Source organism: Heterodontus francisci, chromosome 17, assembly GCF_036365525.1.
Source record: "Heterodontus francisci isolate sHetFra1 chromosome 17, sHetFra1.hap1, whole genome shotgun sequence".
In the NCBI taxonomy this organism is placed as follows: domain Eukaryota; kingdom Metazoa; phylum Chordata; class Chondrichthyes; order Heterodontiformes; family Heterodontidae; genus Heterodontus; species Heterodontus francisci.
In genome coordinates, this window is record NC_090387.1 from 92,794,048 (window position 1) to 92,818,498 (window position 24,451).

A 24,451-nucleotide genomic window follows, 5' to 3' on the forward strand; every position below is an offset into this window, starting at 1 on the left:
ATTTCATTGTTTATTTCATCACGGCTCCTTCCGTGCCTGACAACATCATTTACACGGTTCACCTGAGTCAGAAATTGTACTGTTTGCCTCATTCAGAATTTGAGTACATCATCTAGTCTGAATCGTCAATGCCGTTGTGAGGAAGTCTGAATTATTGGGTGTAAACGGTCCCATGGCACTATTTGAAGAACAGGGAGTTCTCCCGGTGTCCTGTGTTTATCCCTGAACCAACATCACTAAAATGGAATATCTGGTAATTTATCCCATTGCTATTTATGGGAGCTTACTATGCGTGGTTTACGAATATAAGAATTAAGAGCAAGAGTAGACCATTCGGCCCCTCGAGCCTGCTGTGCCATTCAATATGAACATAACTGATCTACTTCCAATTCCTATTTTCTGCCTGCTCCCCATAACTCTTGATTCCCTGAGGGACCAAAAAGCTATCTATCTCAGTCTTGAATATACTGTACAATGGTGCACTACAACCCTCTTGGGTTGACAATTCCAAAGATTCACAATCTTCTGAGTGAAGAAATTATACCTCCTCTCAGTCCTAAATGATTGGCCTGAGGCTGTGCCCCTGAGTTCTAGATTCCCCAGCCAGGGGAAACAATCTCTGTATTTAGCCTATTAAGTCCCTTTAGAACTTTGTATGTTTCAATGAGATTGTCTTTCATTCTTCCAAACTGCAGAGAGTATAGGCCCAATTTACTCAGCCTCTCATCATAAGACAACCCTCTCAACCCAGGAGCCAATCTGGTGAACACTTACTCTACCACCTTCAAGGCAAGTATAGCCTTCCTTAGATATGGAGACCAAAATTGCACACAGTATTCCAAGTGTGGTCTCACCATTACCCTATACAATTATAGCAATATTTCCTTATTCTTGTATTCCAATCCTCTTGCAATAAAGGCCAACATGCCATTTGCCTTCCTAATTGCTTGCTGTTCCTGTATGTTAACTCTCTGTGTTCTTTATACATGTACACCTAAGTCTCTCTGAACATCAGCATTTAAAAGTTTCACGCCTTTAAAAAAAAATTCTGCTTTTCATTTCTTACTACCAAAATTAATAACCTTACAGTTCTCCACATTATACTCCACCAGCCGCCTTGTTGCCCATTCACTTAACCTGTCTATATTTCTTTGCAGCCTCTTTAGGTCTTCCTCACAGCTTACATTCCCATCAAACTTTGTATCATCAGTGAACCGAGATATATTACTCTCAGTCTCTTCGCCTAAATCATTAATATAGATTGTAAATAGCTGAGGCCCCAGCAATGGTCCTTGCAGCACTCCACTAGTTACAGCCTGCCAACTTGAAAATACACCTTTTATCCCTACTCTGCTTGCTATCCGTTAACCAATCCTCCATCCATATTACCCACAACTCCATGAGCCCTTATCTTGCATATTAACCTTTTGTGTGGTATCTTATCGAATACCTTTTGGAAATCCAAGTGGTCTACATCTGGTTCCCCTTTATCTACCCTACTAATTACATCCTCAAGAGACTCTAATAAATTTGTCAAACACAATTTCCCTTTCATAAAACCATGTTGACTCTGTCTGATTATGATTTTCTAAGTGCATTGTTAAGACTGAATAATAGATTCATGCATTATCCCAATGACTGATATCAGGCTAACTGGAGTATGTTGCTTTCAAACTTAATATGGAATTGAATTGTATTATTACTTTTTCCAGAGGATATTTTACCATGAGATACTAATTAATCTTGCCTCATTGCACAATATTATACCTAAGAGAGCTTTATCCCTAAGTGGTTCCACTACATATTATTCCAAGAAACTGTCGCAAAAGCATTCTGAAAACTCATTTTCCAGACTACCATTGGCAATTTGATTTGTCCAGTCTATCTGAAGATTAAAATCCCCTATGATTACTACAGTGCCTTTGTTACAAGCTCTAATTATTTCTTGCTTACTGCTTTGTCCAATGGTATAACTACTGTTAGGTGGCCTATAAACTACTCCCATCAACATTTTCTGATCCTTGTTATTCCTAATCTCCACCCATATTGATTCTATTTCTTGATCTTCTGAGCTCAAATCCTTTCTCACTAATGTCCTTATTCATCCTTTACTATCAGGGCTACTCTTCGTCCTTTTCCATTCCATCCATCTTTTCGAAATATGTACCCTGGAATATTTATTTCCCAACCTTGGTCACCTTGTAACTGTGTCTCTGAAATGATGATTAGATCTAAACTTTCTTTCCCTTTCTGTCCCACTCTGCTTGTCTTTACCCAAATTGCTGCTCTATTGCCTCGACTTTTGTCATGTCTATCAGTATTTATTTATTTATTTGATTGGTTTACTAATAAGTATAGTAAAGTAATTGCAAGTTCCAGTATCCTAGCTTGGAGACAAAAGAACAACACTCACTAGCTACTGGTTGGAAAATAATAATATTAAAAAGCAGCACCTCCTTCCCCCTCTGCACAGAATTCCCACTTACACCAAATTCCTGACTTTAGCCCTTCGTTTATGAAGCACTCTGAGCCCTGATCACTCTGTGCACTAGCAAACACTGTCTGCTTTTGTCGAGAGCTTATGACTCACAACCAAGTTGAAACTGCTAAGTCAGCTGCCATGATGTGCAATCATTATATAGGCAAACATCAGTAATTTATTGGCTCTGGCACACTGTGACACATCCTGAGAACCTGACTTGCTTGATAAATGCATGTTCATTATTTCTCTTCCTTCTGTCCATGTGTTACAGGTTCCTAGTCCAACTAGGTACCTCTAAAATCTGTCTGCAGTCTTCCTTTATGAAGACTGATCCATTCAAAACATCAGCTATATCTAGATCATTGTTGGTTCCCCCTGCTACTTTCTGTAATAGGCCTACCTGTTTCTTACTTACTGTTTGCATAGATGAAAGGGTTCTTTTGGCTTTCTTATTGCCATCAATGATTTGTGTCTTTCTTGCCCTCTCTTTTGTTCTGATATTGCGCTTAACTACATTCTGCTGTCTTCTGTATGAATCCCCCTTGCCTTACTCAGATTCTTCATCTCTTCCAAAGAATTTCTGCTTCCAGTCTTCTTAATTAGATTTCTGTCATGTTTCCTCATCTATTTAAAATAACCAGAATTAATCCAAGTTTTCTTCGGTTCCTACATTACAACAGTGACTGCATTTCACAAGTACTTCATTGGCTGTAAAGTGCTTTGCGATGTCCGGTGGTCATGAAAGATGCTGCAGAAATGCAAGCGTTTCATTTTTTTGTTCATTTTTAAGATATGATGTTTCAATTAAATATCTCTGTGTCTGTTTTGCATCATTCCAAAATGTGTTTCTCTGAACACTTGCATCAAGATTGGTTTTTGACCTCAGCTTTTACTAGATCAAACCCAGTCTAGTGATGCTATACCTCAGATTCTACCCAACATCCAGGGCATATCTAGCTCTACTGATTTGCTGAATACAGCAGAGATTCTGCTGTAGTTGTTTCTTCAATATTTGTGTCAAGACACAATTCCTGCTTGTCTCAGTACTTCCTGTCCTTTGCACTGGCTATCCCTGATTATCTTTACTTCCCAGCATGTTATAATCCCCTATGATTGGTGTGGTCTAGTCTCTAGCTAGGTTTTTATTGGCCTCAGCTGTTGAACATTGAGCAACAGTGTTGTCTTTGTTGGGTCATGCATGTGAATAAAGAGAAGACAAATCAAGTCAAATAAATCATGCTACCTGTTGTCATAATAGTTTGACTATCTCCCCAAATGTGTTTGCCCTTAGTGGCACCAATCTTGCTTCAGTTAGCATTTACACACAAGAAAAATACTGAATTCTTTGTCAAACACTGACCAATAGAGTTTATAAGTATCTTTGAACTCCTGTAACTGTTATTGCTGATGGAAACCTAGCCATCCTTTTTTTCCAGCTCTCTCTCATTTTCTCTGATGTTTCCTAATACACCATCTTTTGTGGCATTAATTCTCCAAATAACACTCTCAGTATCATTTAAATCAATCTGTTTGATGCACCTTGTAAAAATTCTCATATTTGGAGACTATCTTAGATGGACATTGTCGAGCATTACGAGTGAATTTTTAATTAGTTGAAAAAAGCCAATTCTGCTGCTTCATCTGAAAAACATTGCTTTGTCTGACTGCAAACATAATAGTAGTAAAACAATCCAAATAAGGATCAGGTCAGTCCTAGACTTTGTTTCAAGTCCCCTTTCACATTATCTGGATGTAAATAATGGCACAAGGCTGGATAATAGAAGGGAGAATTCATTCTAGCACTTGTATCTATGGTTGGCTAAATGTAATCCCTGAAAAGCCTGGTGTGTTTAGCTGCATTCACTGCTCGGAAGCAGCTATTAACTGAAATTTCCTTAGATGTCACAGTGTCAGGTTCACCACCCTCCCACTTTGGACAGGAGTCATTGGAATGGGCAGTTAATTTCCTGAGAGCTGCTGCTGGTGACACTGGACAAACATTCCCAGTTTGCATGGTTTGAACCTAGGCAGTATCCTGGATGGTACCCAAACACTGCTGTCTGAGCCCTGCTGGTTCCCTTGCTATTCAGAAACACCATCCTTACTGGTTGTGAGGGTGATGATGATGACATCAGGGTTAGTGCAGTAGCTTGGAAACTCTGAGTCCTGAGAGACTGGAAGAGGGTGTTAGAGAGAAACACAAACTGGGGAGGGTGGGAGACAGACAGACAGACACACTGGGGAGGGAGGGAGACAGAGACAGGAAAACTGGAAGGAGAGAGAGACAGACAGACTGGGGAGGGAGAGACAGACAGACAGACTGGGGAGGGGGAGAGAGAGACGGACAGACTGGGGAGGGGGAGAGAGAGACGGACAGACTGGGGAGGGGGAGAGAGAGACGGACAGACTGGGGAGGGGGAGAGCGAGACGGACAGACTGGGGAGGGAGAGAGAGAGAGACGGACAGACTGGGGAGGGAGAGAGAGAGATGGACAGACTGGGGAGGGGGAGAGAGAGACGGACAGACTGGGGAGGGAGAGTGAGAGAGACGGACAGACTGGGGAGGGAGAGTGAGAGAGATGGACAGACTGGTGAGGGAGAGTGGGAGATGGACAGACTGGGGAGGGAGAGTGAGAGAGATGGACAGACTGGGGAGGGAGAGTGAGAGATGGACAGACTGGGGAGAGAGAGAGAGAGACGGACAGACTGGGGAGAGAGTGAGGGAGAGAGAGACAGACAGACTGGGGAGAGAGAGAGACAGACAGACTGGGGAGAGAGAGAGACAGACAGACTGGGGAGAGAGAGAGAGACAGACAGACTGGGGAGAGAGAGAGAGACAGACAGACTGGGGAGGGAGAGAGAGACAGACAGACTGGGGAGGGAGAGAGAGAGAGACGGACGGACCGGGGAGGGAGAGAGAGAGAGACGGACGGACCGGGGAGGGAGAGAGAGAGAGACGGACGGACCGGGGAGGGAGAGAGAGAGAGACGGACGGACCGGGGAGGGAGAGAGAGAGAGACGGACGGACCGGGGAGGGAGAGAGAGAGAGACGGACGGACCGGGGAGGGAGAGAGAGAGAGAGACGGACGGACGGACCGGGGAGGGAGAGAGAGAGAGACGGACGGACCGGGGAGGGAGAGCGAGAGAGACGGACGGACCGGGGAGGGAGAGCGAGAGAGACGGACAGTCAGACCGGGGAGGGAGGGAGGGAGAGAGAGACAGACAGTCAGACCGGGGAGGGAGGGAGAGAGAGACAGACAGTCAGACCGGGGAGGGAGGGAGGGAGAGAGAGACAGACAGTCAGACCGGGGAGGGAGGGAGGGAGAGAGAGACAGACAGTCAGACCGGGGAGGGAGGGAGAGAGAGACAGACAGTCAGACCGGGGAGGGAGGGAGAGAGAGACAGACAGTCAGACCGGGGAGGGAGGGAGAGAGAGACAGACAGTCAGACCGGGGAGGGAGGGAGAGAGAGACAGACAGTCAGACCGGGGAGGGAGGGAGAGAGAGACAGACAGTCAGACCGGGGAGGGAGAGAGAGACAGACAGTCAGACCGGGGAGGGAGAGAGAGAGAGACGGACGGACCGGGGAGGGAGAGAGAGAGACGGACGGACCGGGGAGGGAGAGAGAGAGAGACGGACGGACCGGGGAGGGAGAGAGAGAGAGACGGACGGACCGGAGAGAGAGAGAGACGGACGGACCGGGGAGGGAGAGAGAGAGAGAGAGAGACGGACGGACCGGGGAGGGAGAGAGAGAGAGACGGACGGACCGGGGAGGGAGAGCGAGAGAGACGGACGGACCGGGGAGGGAGAGCGAGAGAGACGGACAGTCAGACCGGGGAGGGAGGGAGAGAGAGACAGACAGTCAGACCGGGGAGGGAGGGAGAGAGAGACAGACAGTCAGACCGGGGAGGGAGGGAGAGAGAGACAGACAGTCAGACCGGGGAGGGAGGGAGAGAGAGACAGACAGTCAGACCGGGGAGGGAGGGAGAGAGAGACAGACAGTCAGACCGGGGAGGGAGGGAGAGAGAGACAGACAGTCAGACCGGGGAGGGAGGGAGAGAGAGACAGACAGTCAGACCGGGGAGGGAGGGAGAGAGAGACAGACAGTCAGACCGGGGAGGGAGGGAGAGAGAGACAGACAGTCAGACCGGGGAGGGAGGGAGAGAGAGACAGACAGTCAGACCGGGGAGGGAGGGAGAGAGAGACAGACAGTCAGACCGGGGAGGGAGGGAGAGAGAGACAGACAGTCAGACCGGGGAGGGAGGGAGAGAGAGACAGACAGTCAGACCGGGGAGGGAGGGAGAGAGAGACAGACAGTCAGACCGGGGAGGGAGGGAGAGAGAGACAGACAGTCAGACCGGGGAGGGAGGGAGAGAGAGACAGACAGTCAGACCGGGGAGGGAGGGAGAGAGAGACAGACAGTCAGACCGGGGAGGGAGGGAGAGAGAGAGACGGACAGTCAGACCGGGGAGGGGGAGCGAGAGAGACGGACGGACAGACCGGGGAGGGGGAGCGAGAGAGACGGACGGACAGACCGGGGAGGGGGAGCGAGAGAGACGGACGGACAGACCGGGGAGGGGGAGCGAGAGAGACGGACGGACCGGGGAGGGAGAGCGAGAGAGACGGACGGACCGGGGAGAGAGAGCGAGAGAGACGGACGGACTGGGGAGAGGGGGAGAGAGACAGACGGACCGGGGAGGGGGAGAGAGAGACAGTCAGACCGCGGAGGGAGGGAGAGAGAGACAGACAGTCAGACTGGGGAGGGCGAGAGAGACAGACAGATGGATCAGGGAGGGGGAGCGCGAGAGACGGACGGACCGGGGAGGGGGAGCGAGAGAGACGGACGGACCGGGGAGGGAGAGCGAGAGAGACGGACGGAGCGGGGAGAGAGAGAGACGGACTGACCGGGGAGAGAGAGACGGACAGACCGGGGAGGGAGGGAGGGAGAGAGAGACGGACAGACCGGGGAGGGAAGGAGAGGGAGACGGACAGACCGGGGAGGGAGAGAGAGAGAGACGGACAGACCGGGGGTGGGGGGAGGGAGGAAGAGAGAGAGAGAGACGGGCAAACGGGTGAAAGAGAGAGGAAGGGAGAGAGAGACAGACAAACTGGGGAAAGAGAGAGGAAGGGAGAGAGATCAGGCAAACTGGCAAGGAAGAGAAAGAGGTAAACAAACCGGGGAGAGAGAGAGCAAGAGACAGGCAAACTGGGGAGGGAGTGTGCAAGCGAGGCAGACAAACTAGGGAGGGAGAGAGACAGACTAACTGGGGAGGGAGAGCGCGTGGGACAGGCAAACTGGGGAGGGAGAGAGAGAGACAAACAAACTGAGGAGTGAGGGAGAGGGACACAAACTGGGGAGGGGAGACAGAAGGCAAGAAAATCTAGGGAGGAAGAGAGAGGGAGACAGAAAGGGGAGGGAGAGAAGCATTAACTGGGAGAGGGAGATAACTAATTGGGAGAGAGGAAAAGCAATACACAAAGAAAGGGATGGGATGGAGAGAGAAAGGCCTGTGATGTGTTCTGTTTCATACTGTATTTCATTAAGCAAATGGGCAGCTTTGGTGCTGTTCACTGAGGACTGACTATCAATCTCTGAAGCTGAGCTTCATTTGGAGTGAGTCTATTGAATTAGGTTTGGTTTTTATTTTTATAATTTGCTGTGCAATATAAAATGTGATAAAATTGTACAAAAACATCAGTTGTAAGTTCCTTATATGGATGATCTTTGTTGAATCAGTGGTACTTACTTGATGTTTCTTATCAGTCAGTTCTGTAGAAACATCACAAGTAGTTTATGTATATGTATTACTTAAGCTTAAATCTTTATTTGTGTTCTTTGATTTATGAATTATGTTATTTATCTCGCTATAAAGCAAAAAGCCAAATATTTTATTAGGGACCTGGTGACACTCAACTCTGGTAAATGCAATAATATTTGGAAGCAGTGGGCAAATGTCATGTAATTAATCAACATGAGTGGTGTCATTTGATTGAAAGCCATACAATCAAATGTCACATGATCGAATCGCCAGGAATATGTCAAACGAGAGTTGGCAGCCCTATCACAGTGCCAACTCATTGTTCCCATGGTTCACAGAGTTCAGCAGGAATATTGCAAATGGGAATTTACTGCATTTTGCCTGTAGCTGCCACTCTGAGGGTTGATAAATATGATAGGGTCTGTCAACGTAATATGTAGCTCAGTCACTTGGAGTTACTTAATCTGCATTAGGAAAACAGATCTGGATGATGAATTTTGGTACAACTTTGCTTCAAGAACTTCCCACTTTCAGTTTTGCGCTACTTTTTTTATTAAAAGGCTTAATTTTTATGTTGACACTGAGTAAACAAAATATTGGCCACTTTATATATTTAATATAATTAAAGCTATACATATGAACATATGAATTACGAGCAAGAGTAGGCTACTCGGCCCATCTAGCCTGCTCCGCCATTCAATAAGTTCATGGCTGAACTGATTACTCCACATTTCCACCTACCCCCGACAACCTTTCACCCCCTTGCTTATCAAGAATCTGTCTACCTCTGCCTTAAAGATATTCAAAGACTCTGCTTCCACTGCCTTTTGAGGAAAGAATTCCAAAGACTCATGACCTTCTGAGATAAATTATTTCTCCTCACCTCTGTCTTAAATGGGCAACCCCTTATTTTGAAACAGTGACCCCTAGTTCCAGGTTCTCCCACAAGAGGAAACATCCTTTCCACATCCACCCTGTCAAGATCCCTCAGGATCTTATACGTTTCAATCAAGTTGCCTCTTACTCTTCTAAATTCCAGCGGATACAAACTTAGCTTGTCCAATCTTTCCTCGTAAAACAGCCTGCTCATTCCAGATATTAGTCTCGTAAACCTTTTCTGTACTGCTCCCAACGCATTTACATCCTTCCTTAAATAAGGAGACCAATACTGTACACAGTACTCCAGATCTGGTCTCACCAATTCCCTGTATAGCTGAAGCATAACCACCTACTTTTGTATTCAATTCCCCTTGTGATAAACGATAACATTCTATTAGCTTTCCTAATTACGTACTGTACCTGCATACTAACTCATTACATCTTGCCAACCAGAAAATGACCCATTTATGCCTACTCTCTGTTTGCTATTAGCTACCCAATCTTCTATCCATGCCAATATGTTGCCCCCTACACTATGAGCTTTTATTTTCTGCAATAACCTTTGATGTGGCACCTTATCAAATGCCTTCTGGAAATCTAAGTACAATACATCCACTGGTTCCCCTTGATCCACAGCACATGTAACTCCCTCAAAGAACTTTAATAAATTGATTAAACATGATTTCCCTTTCACTAAACCATGTTGACTCAGCCTGATTACCTTGAATTTTTCTAAATGCCCTGCTATACATCTTTAATAATAGCTTCTAACATTTTCCCTAAGGCAGATGTTAAGCTAACTGGCCGGTAGTTTCCTGCTTTCGGTCTCCCTCCCTTTTTAAATAAAGGGAGTTACATTCACTATTTTCCAGTCTAATGGAACCTTCCCCGAATCTAGGGAATTTTGGAAAATTAAAACTTACACATCAACTATCTCACTAGCTACTTCTTTCAACACCCTAGGATGAAGTCCATCAGGACCCGGGGACTTGTCAGCCCACAGCTCCAAGAATTTGCTCAGCACCACTTTCTTGAGTTCCTCGCTCCCTGACATTTCCTGACTTACAGCTAATACTGGGATGTTACTTGTACCTCAATAGTGAAGACCGATGTAAAATACCTGTTCAGTTCATCTGCCATCTCCTTATTATCCATTATTAATTCCTCAGACTTACTTTCTATAGGACCAACGCTCACTTTATTAACTCTTTTCTTTTATAAATATCAATGGAAACTCTTACTATCCGTCTTTATATTTCTAGCTAGCTTTCTCTCGTACTCTAATTTTACCTTCCTTATCAATCTTTTAGTCATTCTTTGCTTTTTTTATATATTCTGTCCAATCTTCTGACCTGCCTTCCAATTTTGCGCAATTATATGTTTTTTCATTAGAATTAGAATTAGAACATTACAGCGCAGTACAGGCCCTTCGGCCCTCGATGTTGCGCCAACCTGTGAAACCATCTGACCTACACTATTCCATTTTCATCCATATGTCTATCCAATGACCACTTAAATGCCCTTAAAGTTGTCGAGTCTACTACTGTTGCAGGCAGGGCGTTCCACGCCCCTACTACTCTCTGAGTAAAGAAACTACCTCTGACATCTGTCCTATATCTATCACCCCTCAACTTAAAGCTATGTCCCCTCGTGTTTGCCATCACCATCCGAGGAAAAAGACTCTCACTATCCACCCTATCTAACCCTCTGATTATCTTATATGTCTCTATTAAGTCACCTCTCCTCCTCCTTCTCTCCAACGAAAACAACCTCAAGTCCCTCAGCCTTTCCTCGTAAGACCTTCCCTCCATACCAGGCAACATCCTAGTAAATCTCCTCTGCACCCTTTCCAAAGCTTCCACATCCTTCCTATAATGCGGTGACCATAACTGCACGCAATACTCCAGGTGCGGTCTCACCAGAGTTTTGCACAGCTGCAGCATGACTTCGTGGCTCCGAAACGCGATCCCCCTACTAATAAAAGCTAAGTTTGATACAATCTTTAACTGTTTTATTTAACCACGGATGGCAGGTTCCACCCTTGGAATTTTTCTTTCTAGTTGAAATGTATCTAATTTGTGTATTCTGAAATATCTCCTTAAATGTCTGCCACTGCATTTCTCTTGACCTATCCCTGAACTTAATTTGCCAGTTCACTATAGCTAGCTCTGCTTTCATGCCGTCATAATTGCCCTTATTTAAGTTTAAAATGCTAGTCTTGGACCCACTCTTCTCTCCCTCAAACTGGATGTAAAATTCAATCATATTATGATCGCTGCTCCCTAGGGTCACCTTCACTATGAGGCCATTAATTAGTCCTATCTCGTTACACAGTACCAGGTCTAGTATAGCCTGCTCTCTGGCTCCAGAACGTACTGTTCCAAGAAACAATCCCAAAAGCTTTCTATGTACTCCTCATCTCGGGCTACCTCTGCTCATCTGATTTTTCCAGTCTATATGTAGGTTAAAATCCCCCATAATTATCGCTGTACCTTTCTGACAAGTTGCCATTACTTCTTCCTTTATACCCCATCCTACAGTGTGGTTACTGTTAGCTGGCCTGTACACCACTCGTACAAGTGACAACTTGCCTATATGATTTCTCATCTCTACCCAAACTGCTTTACATCCTGGTTTCCTGAACTTAGGTCATCCCTCTCTATTCCACTAATACCATCATTAGTGAACAGAGCTACCCCTCCACTTTTTCCTAGTTTCCTATCCTTCCTAAATGCCATGTTCCCTTCAATATTCAGGTTCCAATCTATGTCATCCAGCGCCATGTCTCTGTAATGGCTATCAGATCGTACTTGTTTATTTCTATTTGCACTCTCAGTTCATCTGGTTTGTTTCGAATGCTACATGCATTCAGATACAGAGCCTTTAGATTTGTCCTTTTATTATTTTTGTAACCTCTAGCCTTATTTGTTAATTTATTCTTAGATTTGTACGCTCTGTCCCTTCCTGTCACAGTCTGTTTATCATTTCCCATATTAATACTCTTGCCTCATCTCTACTCCTTGATTTACCTTATCATCCCAAATTTGACCCCTTGTCCCCACTATTCAGTTTAAAACCCTCTCTACTTCCCTAGTTGTGTGGCTCGCTAGATCATCGGCCCCAGCACGGTTCAGGTGTAGACCATCCCAACGGTACAGCCACCACTTTTCCCAGTACTGATGTCAGTGCCCCACGAACCAGAACCCACTTCTACCACACCAGTCTTTGAGCCAAGCATTAATTTCTCTAATCTTATTTGACCAATGCCAATTTGCACGTGGTTCAGATAATAATCCAGAGATTATTACCTTTCAGGTTCTGCTTAATTTGGTGCCTAGGTTCCTCATACTGACTATGCAGAACCTCTTTCCTTGTCCTACCTATGTCATTGGTACCGACATGGATCACGACGACCGGATCCTCCCCCTCCCACTGTCAGTTCTTCTCCGGCTCTGAGCAGATGTCCCGATCCCTGGCAACACAGCCTTCCGGACCCTCGCTCTTTGCTGCAGAGAACAGTGTCAATCCCCCTAACTATACTGTCCCCTCCTACCACTACATTCCTTTTTTCTCCCTCCGCTTGAGTGGCTTCCTATACCATGGTGCCAGGGTCAGTTTGCTTATCCACCCTGTAGCCCCCACTCTCATCTAAACAAGCTGAAAGAACCTCAAACCTGTTGGACAGTCACAAAGGCTGAGGCTCCTGCACTCCTGCCCTCTGGGTCCCCTTACCTGCCTCAGCTGCAGCCACACTCTCCTGTCCCTGACCACTGACCAAGTCAGGAGACTCTATCCTAAGGGGTGTGACCGCCTCCTGATACAAAGTGTCCAGGTAACATTCCCCCTCCCTGATGTGTTGCAGTGTTTGCAGCTCGGACTCCAGTTCAATGACTCTGAGCCGAAGCTCTTCGAACCGCAAACACTTGCTACAGCCATATTTGCCCTGGATCACACTGGCATCCAGGAGCTCCCACATGCTGCTGCCGTGACACATCACATCACTTATATAGCGCAAAGCTTTGTTCCCTGTTGCCTCCCTTTCTGACCTGGTTCCGAATTAAATTTGTAATAAATGTACTACATTCAATGTTCCCTGTAAACTGAGTGTGTGCATGGCCACTTAGCAAACCAGAAGCTAATGTGTAGGCTGTTCACGAATTGTCCGCTTTAAGTTACCGCATGCGCACAATAAAATTGAACAGTACTGCATGTTCAAATGAACAATGATGAAAATTTAGAGGGGACATTGGTTATGTTCTCTCCTTCCCATTTGATCTGTGAATTAAGGCTTGGCTGAGAACCTGAAATATTCTTTATCCTTAACTCGGCAGAATGACAAAGCAGTTCCTGCGGCAGCACTGTAAGGAGCAGAAGCTGTACCAGACACCTTACCTGAATGACACACTCTATTTGCACTTTAAAGGTCAGTGATACTTTTGGTAAATCCAAACATTCTTACCTACTAACTTCGGGGCCAGGAAGTTAGATCCAAAACTGTGCCCAAAGTTGTCCTCATTTTACCAATGATTTACTTGTACGTTACAGCCAAGTACCCTCCCAATCTCATGAAAATGTATGTAAATTAGCATAAGCAATCACTGAAGGAAACACTGAAGCTACACCATATATTTCTTCTTTGAATCTTTAAATTTAAAGTCTCAACACATTTTACCATCGTTCATGCACATCAGGCATACCACGTATAAAGCCTGCAATCAGGAAAGCTTTTCAGTTCTTGATGTGGCTTCTATTTTGCCATAAAAATGAATTCTAAGAAACAGAAAATGCAGAGCAAGTCTCCATGAAGGTTATGTTTTTAAAAAGGTGTAAAAGAATTGAAATTAATAGACCAGAATAATGACTTTATTTCCTGTTTACAAGTTGTGACCACTGAACAAGTATAATTGGAGTAAACGCAAAATACTGCAGATGCTGCAAATCTGAAATAAAAACAAAAAGTGCTGTAAATACTCAGCAGGTCTGGCAGCATCTGTGGAACGAGAAGCAGAGTTAACATTTCAGGTCAGTGACCTTTCATCAGAACTGGCAAAGGTTAGAAATGTAATAGGTTTTAAGCAAATAAAGCAGAGGTGGGGCAAGAGATAACAAAAGGGAAGGTGTTGATAGAACAGAGTCACCAGAAAATAACTGACCAGAAGGTCATGGGGCAAAGGCAAAGGATGTGTTAATGGTGTGGTGAAAGACAAAGCGTTAGTGCAGAGATGGTGTTAAATGATGGAATAATGAACAGCCCTGGCCAAAAGCACAAACATGAAAAAAAAGTGGGCAGGCACATGTTTAAAAAATGAGTGATGAAACAAACTAAAATAAAATTAAAATAAAACTAAAAATTAAAAAGGGGGCCAGTCATGCTCTGAAATTATTGAACTCAGTGTTCAGTCCGGTAGTCTGTAGCGTGCCCAATTTGTAAATGAGATGCTATTCCTCGAGCTTGGGTTGATGTTCACTGGAATATTGCAGCAATCCCAGGACAGAGATGTGGGCATGAGAGCAGGAGGGTGTGTTAAAATAGCAAGCGACAGGAAGCTCGGGGTCATTTTTTCGGACTGAGTGAAGGTGTTCTGCGTCTGGTCTCCCCAATGTAGAGGAGACCGCATTGTGAGCAGCGAATACAGTATACTAAATTGAAAGAAGTATAAATAAATCGCTGCTTCACCTGAAAGGTGTGTTTGGGGCTTGGATAGTAAGGAGAGAGGAGGTAAAGGGGGCAGGTATTACACCTCTTGTGATTGCATGGGAAGGTATCGTGGGAAGGGGTTGAGGTGTCGGGGGTAATGGAGGAGTGGACCAGGGTGTCGCGAAGGGAACGATCCCTTCGGAATGCTGACAGGGGAGGGGAGGGGAAGATGCGGTTGGTAGTGGCATCATGCTGGACGTGGCGGACGTGGCGGAGGATGATTTGGAAAGTCAGGACAAGGGGAACCCTGTCGCTGTTCTGGGAGGGAGAGGAGGGAGTTAGAATAGAGGTGCGGGAAATGGGCCAGACACAGTTGAGGGCCCTGTCAACCACAATGGGGGGGGGTGAAACCCACGGTTGGAAAAAAAAGGAAGACATATCAGATGTGCTGCTGTGAAAGGTTGCTTCATCAGAACAGATGCGTCGGAGATGGAGAAACTGGAAGAATGAAATGAAGTCGTTGCAGGAGGCAGGGTGTGAAGAAGTGTAGTCGAGGTAGCTGTGGGAGTCGGTGGCTTATAATGAATATTACTAGACAGCCTATCCCCAGAGATGGAGACAGAGAAGTTGAGGAAAGGAAGGGAAGTGTCGGACATGGACCATGTATAAAACACTAGTTAGGCCACAGCTGGAGTACTGTGTACAGTTCTGGTCGCCACACTATAGGAAGGATGTGATTGCACTGGAGAGGGTGTTGAGGATGCTGCCTGGGCTGGAGCATTTCAGCTATGAAGAGAGACTGGATAGGCTAGGATTGTTTCCTTAGAGCAGCGAAGGCTGACTGAGGTAGACAAAATTATGAGGGGCGTAGATAGGAAGAAACTTTTTCCCTTAGCGGAGGTGTTAATAACCAGGGGGCATAGATTTAAGGTAATGGGCAGAAGGTTTAGAGGGGATTTGAGGATTTTTTTTTTTACCCAGAGGGTGGTTGGAATCTGGAACACACAGCCTGAAGTGGTGGTAGAGGCAGGAACTCTCACAACATTTAAGAAGTATTTGGATGAGCACTTGAAATGCCATAGCATACAAGGCCATGGGCCAAGTGCAGGAAAATGGGTTTAGAATAGATTGGCTTGATGGGAGGCATAGACACGGTGGGCTTAAGGGCCTGTTTCTATGCTGTATAACTCTATGACTCCATGACTCTATGTAAAGGTGAGAGAAGGGTGGAAATTGGAAGCAAATTTGATGAGGTTTTCCAGTTCGGGGCGGGAGCAGGAAACGGCACCGATACAGTCATCAATGTACCGGAAAAAGCGTTGGGGGAGAGGGGGGTGGTGGTGAGCCTGAGTTGGACTGGAACAAGGAATGTTCGACATATCCCACAAAAAGACAAGCATATATACAGGCACAAGTATACTTGGAGGACGCTTGCATTTGGGAGTTGTGGAAGTAGCCATTTTTTTGGATGGAGATTTGTTCAGACGATGGGTTTGATGAACAGGTGTAAAAGATTGAGGAGACTTGGGCATATTGTAGTTACGTGTGTAACTTGTGCCTAAAATTCTGCGATCTTTTAAACCACATAATTGGAATGTGCCCAGATTATGAGCGTACAGTCCCCACCACCTATGGCGAGTGCATTTGTGTGAACGTGATTTTCCTGCTTTGCATGATGACTAATACAATATGGTAGCGCTGTAACAAGAATGCCATAGACCATGAATAAATTTAACGAGACTTAATGCAGTACAGCTAGCTTTAATTAAATGCAGTCAGTGCTCAGTACAAAATGAACCCCACACTATCTAGAGTGGATTAGAAGGGTTTATGTAAACAAAGGGTGATTAAGCATGAACCAGGTATTATTCACTTATGTTTATTCTCTTTTATGTTGATTTCAGTGATTGATGATGACATTTTCACTTTGAGTTGCAGGTGCTCCTCTTTTTAAAGGGGTGTGTTTGTTTCTGCATTCAGTATAAACTAGTGAGTAAGCACAGCCGTTTTTGCCTGAAATAAACCCAGCACTGAAGACACTAGAACTGGTAACTTCAAGATTGATGATAACGCAAATGGGTAATGGCTATCGCTTTTTGACTGTGTTACGACTGAGGCGGGAGGAGTGCACTGTCTAGTTCCACTTCTCCACAGGCCACAACATATATTTCAATGTTTACCCAGATACCGATGCGGTCAATCATATACTCTTTTTTTTATCCCAGAATAAAATAGGTCAACCAGGTTTCTTTAATAAACAACAAATTATCAGTTTATTATAAAACAAGTCTTAACCAGTAATGAAGCAAAGCATTAACACAGATTGAAATATGAAAGTTCCCTTTTTACCTTTGCACCTCACACACACACACACACACACCAACCGGTTAACTGAAAAATAGAGATTTTCCCTTTTGGGCTCTGTTGCAAAAATAAACAGAAAATGAATACTTTGGCCAAATACTTGCTCATTCTTGAAGAAAAGGAAAAGATATGGAAAGATGTCAAATGCCCCTTTTTCTTTGGCTGTGATCCCTTCTTGAAGCAATTCGTTCAGGCGGTGTCGAGGATTTATCTGGCAGGTTTTTCCAGCATCTCGGGAGAAATGCAGCAGCAGGGGGTTCAAGCAGCCCTTTCAGTAGGAATGCAGCATTGATTTCTTGATTTCTTACACTCTAAGAGCTTCTCAAAGAGATGGAAAAACTGACAGGCTTTTCAAAGAGATGGAAAAGACTGAGGTTGGAGTTTTGTCCTTGGCAGGCTGATTTTTTTTTTTAACTCCTTTTCAAAACACTGTCCATACCCGAACTGCCTGTCCTAAGTGAAACCAAAACAGTATCTCAAGAGTCAAGCCTCTTCACCCCTATAAATCTTGACCTGTCACTTCTTTGTAAACATCTTTCCCAATTCAAAAGGCCCCTGCTGCATATTTATCTGAAGACAGGTGACTTCCAGCAAATGTTGATTTTAAACAGCTCCTCTGTAACCCTTTCAAAAAAAAAGCAATGGACTCCTTTTCAGTTTTCAAACACGTCCTCACAATTTAATGAGAAAAGGAAGCACTTGTAACGCTTCACCATTGGAGGAATGAAACGCCATTTTTAATGTGTTTCATAGAGTCATAGGGTTTTACAGCACAGAAACAGGCCCTTCAGCCCAATGCGCCTGCGCCGACCATCAAGCACCCATACAATCTAATCCCATTTTCCAGCACTTGGCCCGTAGCCTTGTATGCTATGATGTTTCAAGTGCTCATCTAAATACTTCTTAAATATAGTGAGGGTTCCTGCCTCTACCACCCCTCCAGGCAGTGTGTTCCAGATTCCAACCACCCTCTGGGTGAAAACTTTTTTTCTCAACTCCCCTCTAAACCTCCTGCCCCTTAACTTAAATCTATGTCCCCTGGTTACTTACCCCTCCGCTAAGGGAATAAGTTCCTTCCTATCTATCCTATCAGTGCCCCTCATAATTTTGTAAATCTCAATCAGGTTCACTCCTCAGTCTTCTCCGCTTCAAGGAAAACAACACCAGCCTATCCAGTCTCTCTTCATAGCTGAAATGCTCCAGCCCAAGCAAAATCCTGGTGAATCTCCTCTGCACCCTCTCCAGTGCAATCACATCCTTCCTATAGTGTGGTGACCAGAACTGTACACAGTACTCCAGCTGTGGTCTAACCAACGTTTTATACAGCTCTAACATAACCTCCCTGCCTCGGCTAATAAAGGCAAGTATCCCTTATGTCTTCCTAACCACCTTATTAATCTGTGCTGCTGCCTTCAGTGATCTGTGGACAAGCACCCCAAGGTCCCTCTGACCCTCTGTATTCCCTAGGGTCCTACTATCCATTGTATATTCCCTTGCCTTGTTCATTCTACCAAAGTGCATCACCTCACACTTCTCAGGATTAAACGCCATCTGCCACTGCTCTGCCCATCTTACCAGCCCATCTATATCGTCCTGTAATCTAAGGCTTTCCTCCTCACTATTTACGACACCACCAATTTTCGTGTCGTCTGCGAACTTACCGATCATACCTACTATATTCACGTCTAAATCGTTAATGTACACTACAAACAGTAAGGGTCCCAGCACTGATCCCTGTGGTACCCCACTGGTCACAGTCCTCCATTCGCAAAAACAACCCTCGACCTTCACCCTCTGCCTCCTGCCACTAAGCCAATTTTGGATCCCATGGGCTCTTACCTTCTTAACCAATTTCCCATGCAGGACCTTATCAAAAGCCTTACTGAAGTCCATGTAGACCACATCAACTGCTTTACCCTCATCCACACATCCTCGAGTCACCTCCTCGAAAAATTCAATCAAGTTTGTTAGACACAATCTCCCCTGACAAAGCCATGCTGACTATCCCTGATTAATCCCTGCCTCTCCAAGTGGAGATTAATCCTGTCTCTCAGAATTTCTTCCAATAATTTCCCTACCACTGACATTAGACTCACAGGCCTATAATTACCTGGTTTATCCCTGCTACCTTTCTTGAATAATGGTGCCACATTTGCTGTTCTCCAGTCCTCTGGTATCTTTCCTGTGGCCAGAGAGGATTTGAAAATTTGTGTCAAAGCCCCTGCTCTATTCTCCCTTGCCTCACATAGCAGCCTGGGATACATCTCATCTGGGCCTGGGGATTTCTCCACCTTTAAGCCTGCTAATACAGCTAATACTTCCTCCTTTTCAATGCTAATTCAATCAAGTATATCACAATCTCCCTCCCTGATCACTACACCTACATCGTCCCTCTCCATAGTGAACACAGATGAAAAGTAATCATTCAAAACCTCACCTATGTCCTCTGGCTCCACACACAGATTGCCTCTTTGATCCCTAATGGGCCCCACTTCTTCCCTGGGTATCCTCTTTCCCTAACATACTTCTAAAACGCCTTGGGATTTTCCTTTATCTTGTCTGCCAGTGATTTTTCATGTCCCCTCTTCGCTCTCCTAATTACTTTTTTAAGTACTCCCCTACACTTTCTATACTGCTCTAGGGCCTCTGCTGTTTTCAGGGCTCTGAATCTGCCATAAGCGTCCTTTTTTATCTTTATCCAATCTTCTATATCCCTTGACATCTAGGGTTCCCTTGATTTGTTCGTCTTACCCTTCACCTTTCCGGGAACATGTTGGACCTGAACCCTCACTATTTCCTTTCTGAATGACTGGTCTGATGTAGACTTTCCTATAAGAAGCTGCTCCCAGTCCAATTTGGCCAGATCCTGTTTTATCATATTGAAATCTGCCTTCCCCCAATTCAGTACTTTTATTTCCGGTCCCTCTATGTCTTTTTCCATAACTACCTTAAATCTTAGAGAGTTATGGTCACTATCCCCGAAGTGCTCCCCCACTGACACTTCTACCACTTGTCCGGCTTCATTCCCGAGGATTAAGTCCTGGATGCACTTGAGGAATTCCGCCCCCTTTAAGCTTTTTGCACTATAGGGGAAGTTGAAATCCCCTACTATTGTTACTCTGTTATTTTTGCACCTCTCTGACATTTGCCTACATATGTGCTCCTCTATCTCTCCCTGACTGTTTGGAGGCCTGTAGTACACTCCAAGCCAAGTGATTGCCCCCTTTTTGTTTTTAAGTTCTACCCATATGGCCTCATTTGAGGAACCTTCTAAGATATCATCCCTCCTTACTGCAGTAATTGACTCCTTCATCAACAGTGCAATGCCACCTCCTCTTTTACCCCCTTCCCTATCACCTCTGAAGATTCTATACCCTGGAATATTAAGGTGCCAGTCCTGCCCTTCTCTCAACCATGTCTCAGTGATAGCAATAATATCATAATCCCATGTGTTAATCAATGCCCTCAATTCATCTGCCTTACTAGTAAGACTCTTTGCATTAAAATAGATGCAATCCAGCCTTGCATTATTTGCTTGAGCCTCAACAGGTCTACATTTACTCTACCCTCCAGACTGACTTCATTTCTCTTCTATATTTGAATGTACATCACCTCTTACTGTGCTTCCACCCTGTATCCCATCCCCCTGCCAAATTAGTTTAAACCTCCCCCGAAAAGCACTAGCAAACCTCCCAGCAAGGATGTTGGTCCCGTTCCGGTTCAGGTGCAACCCGTCCATCTTATACAGATCCCACCTTCTCCAGAAACAGGTCCAGTGATCCAGGAAACTAAAGCCCTCCCACCTGCGCCATCTCTTCAACCATGCACTCATCTGCTCTAACCTCCCATTCATATACTCACTAGCCTGTGGCACCGGAAGAAACCCAGAGATCACAACCTTTGAGGTCCTACTTTTTAATCTGCTGCCTAGCTCCCTAAATTCTTTTTGCAGGACCTCATCCCTCTTTCTCCCTATGGCATTGGTACTAACGTGGACCATGACCTCCAGCTGTGCACCCTCACCTTCCAGAATACTCGGTATCCGCTCGGTGATATCCATGACCCTTGCACCAGGGAGGCAACATACCATCACGCCTGCGACCACAGAAATGCCTATCTGTTCCTCTAACCACAGAATTCCCTACCGCTATTGCTCTCTTTTCCCTTTTTTTCCATCCCAGTACAGCTGAGTCACCCATAATATTCTGGTTATGACTCTCGATGCATTCTCCAGAGGAACCCTCTTTCCCATCGGTACTCAGAACTGAATAGGGTTAGAAAGTGGGATGTCCTCTGGGGACTCCTGCACTACCTGTCCTGACTTCTTTGTCCATCCGGCAGCCACCCAGTCACCCCCCGACTGTGATTGCCTAGGCACAGGCTTGACTACCTCCTGAAACGTGCCAACCACGTAGTCCTCCACCTCGCGGATGCGCCACAGTGACTCCAGCCGCCGCTCAAGCTCCAAAACCCGAAGCTCAAGCTTCTGCACCCAGAGACACTTTCCGCAGACATGTTCGTCAAGGTCACATGGCATGTCCACGACTTCCCACATTGCACAGGAGGCACATTCTGCTTGGCCAAGCTTCCCTGCCATTACTTAACTTTATAATGAAAACTTGCTAGTTGAAATAACTTACCAGCTATTTACAATCAGCTTTTATCCCCTGTACCTTTGAGGCTGAGGAAGTAAAGACCAAAGAGAACCTTCCACTGTCCCCAGCCAGCGAAAATACCCACACTTAACTTACAGCCTTCATTCCCTGCAAACCACTAGTATGGCTAGTAAATACTAATAATTTGCAGGTAGCTATCTCGATTTGATTTAGATTTAGAGATACAGCACTGAAACAGGCCCTTCGGCCCACTGAGTCTGTGCCGACCATTAGCCACCCATTTATACTAATCCTACACTAATCCCATATTCCTACCACATCCTCACCTATCCCTATATTCCCCTACCACCTACCTATACTAGGGGCAATTTATAATGGCCAATTTACCTATCAACCTGCAAGTCTTTTGGCTGTGGGAGGAAACCGGAGCACCCGGAGGAAACCCACGCAGACACAGGGAGAACTTGCAAACTCCACACAGGCAGTACCCAGAATTGAACCCGGGTCGCTGGAGCTGTGAGGCTGCGGTGCTAACCACTGCGCCACTGTGCCGCCCCCAGGCTATCCTAGGGCTTTAATTTAAAAGGAACCTTTTTTTTACACCAATCTATCACAGCTATCCCCAGGCAATAACAGCTGCCGCCCACCGACCAATCAGCGCACAGAATTTCAGTGATGTCACTTTTTTTTTACAAAATCCAAACAGAGCGCGTGCAGAAATACAGAGAGTGTGGAAAAAATAGATGAAGAAAAATATTAAAACACATTTACACACTCATTCTGATTCAGTCTTTACCTGTAGCTAATACAGTTCTGCTTTGTATTATCTTTGCACTCAAATAACTCAAAGCAAAGTTAGATCCTAGACAAAACATTCACAATTACATTAATTTTTTCCCACAATGTGGATAATCCTTAAGTGATGAGGTGCAATAGTAAACTCTATCGGAATAGTCTAGCATTCTGGTTTTTGAACTTTTCCACAAAGGCTAGGGGGTTATGATCAGTATATACCAGTGTCTCTCTGTAGTCGTGGCAGACATAGACCTCAAAATGCTTAAGAGCTAATAATAAGCCTCGGGTTTCTTTTTCCCCTGTTGAATATCTTTTTGACTTGTAATGTCTTGTAATAGGACTGCAGCAACCCCCAGGTCATTAGCATCAATTGCTACCTTGAAGGGCTTTGTGAAATTTGGAGCAGCCAACACTGGTTCATTAATCAAAATGGTTTTCAGCCTATCAAAAGATGCTTGGCACCCACCTGACCACACTACCTTAGTTTTCTTTTTTTTTGTAGCAAATCTGTGGAGCAGCGATAGTACTAAAATTTGATGCAAACTTGCAGTAGAAACCACTCATCCCCCAAAATCTCATGATTTCTCATTGAGTCTTAGGGGTAGGGAACTCCTCCAATGCTTGTATTTTCGCTGTTCTTGGCAACCCTTGTCCTTGCCCTACTATATGCCCGAGGTAGGTTACTCTCACTTTTGAAAATTCACTTTTGGCAAGGTTTATCGCTAAACCAGCTGATTGTAATTTTCTAAACAGAGCTTCTAGTTGTTCCAAGTGGTCCTTCCAAGTGTCACTGTATACCAGCACATCATCAAGGTAAACCACACAATCAGGAACACTGGCTACCACTTGGTTCATTAATCTCTGAAAAGTTTCCTTTCTTTAATTAGTTTTAGAGGGCCTCTGATCTCATGTTCATAAACTAATTCCAAAGGACTAAAACCAGGAGACACATTAGGTGAATCCCTAGTGGCAAACAAAGGAAATTCTAGCCCTTTATCCCAATCATGGGGATATTCATGACAGTATGCCATGATCATCATTTTGAGGGTCTGATGGTACCACTCTAAAGCCCCATGTGTCTGTGGGTGGTATGCTGAAGACTTCAACTGTGTTATACCCAAATTATTCATGACTTTCTGGAAAATTTTAGATGTAAAATTGGAACCTTGATCTCACTGAATCTCAATTGGTAATGCATGTCTAGTGAAGAACTGGGTTAACTTCTCTACCACTACCTTAGCAGAAATTGTTCTCAAGGGAATGGCCTCTGGGAACTGAGTAGCCATATCCATGATCGTGAGTATATATTGGTGTCCCGCTTTTGTTTTTGGTAAATGTCCTACATAGTGAACCAACACTCTACTAAATGGTTCTCCAAAAACTGGTATGGGAATTAGAGGTGCTGGTTTTATGGCAGGTTGCAGTTTTCCCACAATCCGGCATGTTTTACAAAACTGCATTACGTTCTTGGAAAGACCTGGCCAGTAAAAATGTCGACCTATACATGATTGGGTCTTCTGCATCCCTACAAGTCCTGCTATAGGAATTTCATGCCCTATCCTTAATATTTCCCAGCGATACTTGAGCGGTACCACTATCTGGTGAACAACCGTCCATTCTTCATCCACACGTCTGTGAGGAAGTCTCCACTTACTCATCACAATCCCATTTTTAATATAGTAGCCTTCCGGAACTCCCTTTGCCTCAGCTTCCATTGGAGCTAATTGTGCCACTTTATTTATCACATGGATCAGCTTGCTGAGCCTTGATCAGATCCAAATCCCAAAGAAAGTTTCAGATATTCGACTATCTGTGATGCCAATTATACCTCCGATAATGGAACTTGTTCAGCCAATGCTCGGGTCACAACACATGAAGAAAGAATTCCTGGAACCATTTCCTGCAACTTTTCTGTCTCTT

General features: G+C 45.0%; 1 protein-coding gene across 4 annotated transcripts in view; it reads left to right on the top strand.

Annotated features, from left to right (window-relative positions):
• Positions 1-24,451, top strand: part of dnaaf1 (dynein axonemal assembly factor 1) — a 227,973-nt gene that overhangs the window by 83,228 nt on the left and 120,294 nt on the right. For all 4 annotated transcript variants that reach the window (XM_068049995.1, XM_068049998.1, XM_068049997.1 and 1 more), the window contains one exon: positions 13,450-13,541. In XM_068049995.1, coding sequence (XP_067906096.1) covers positions 13,450-13,541 — 92 coding nt within the window. The remainder of the gene's footprint in view (positions 1-13,449; positions 13,542-24,451) is intronic.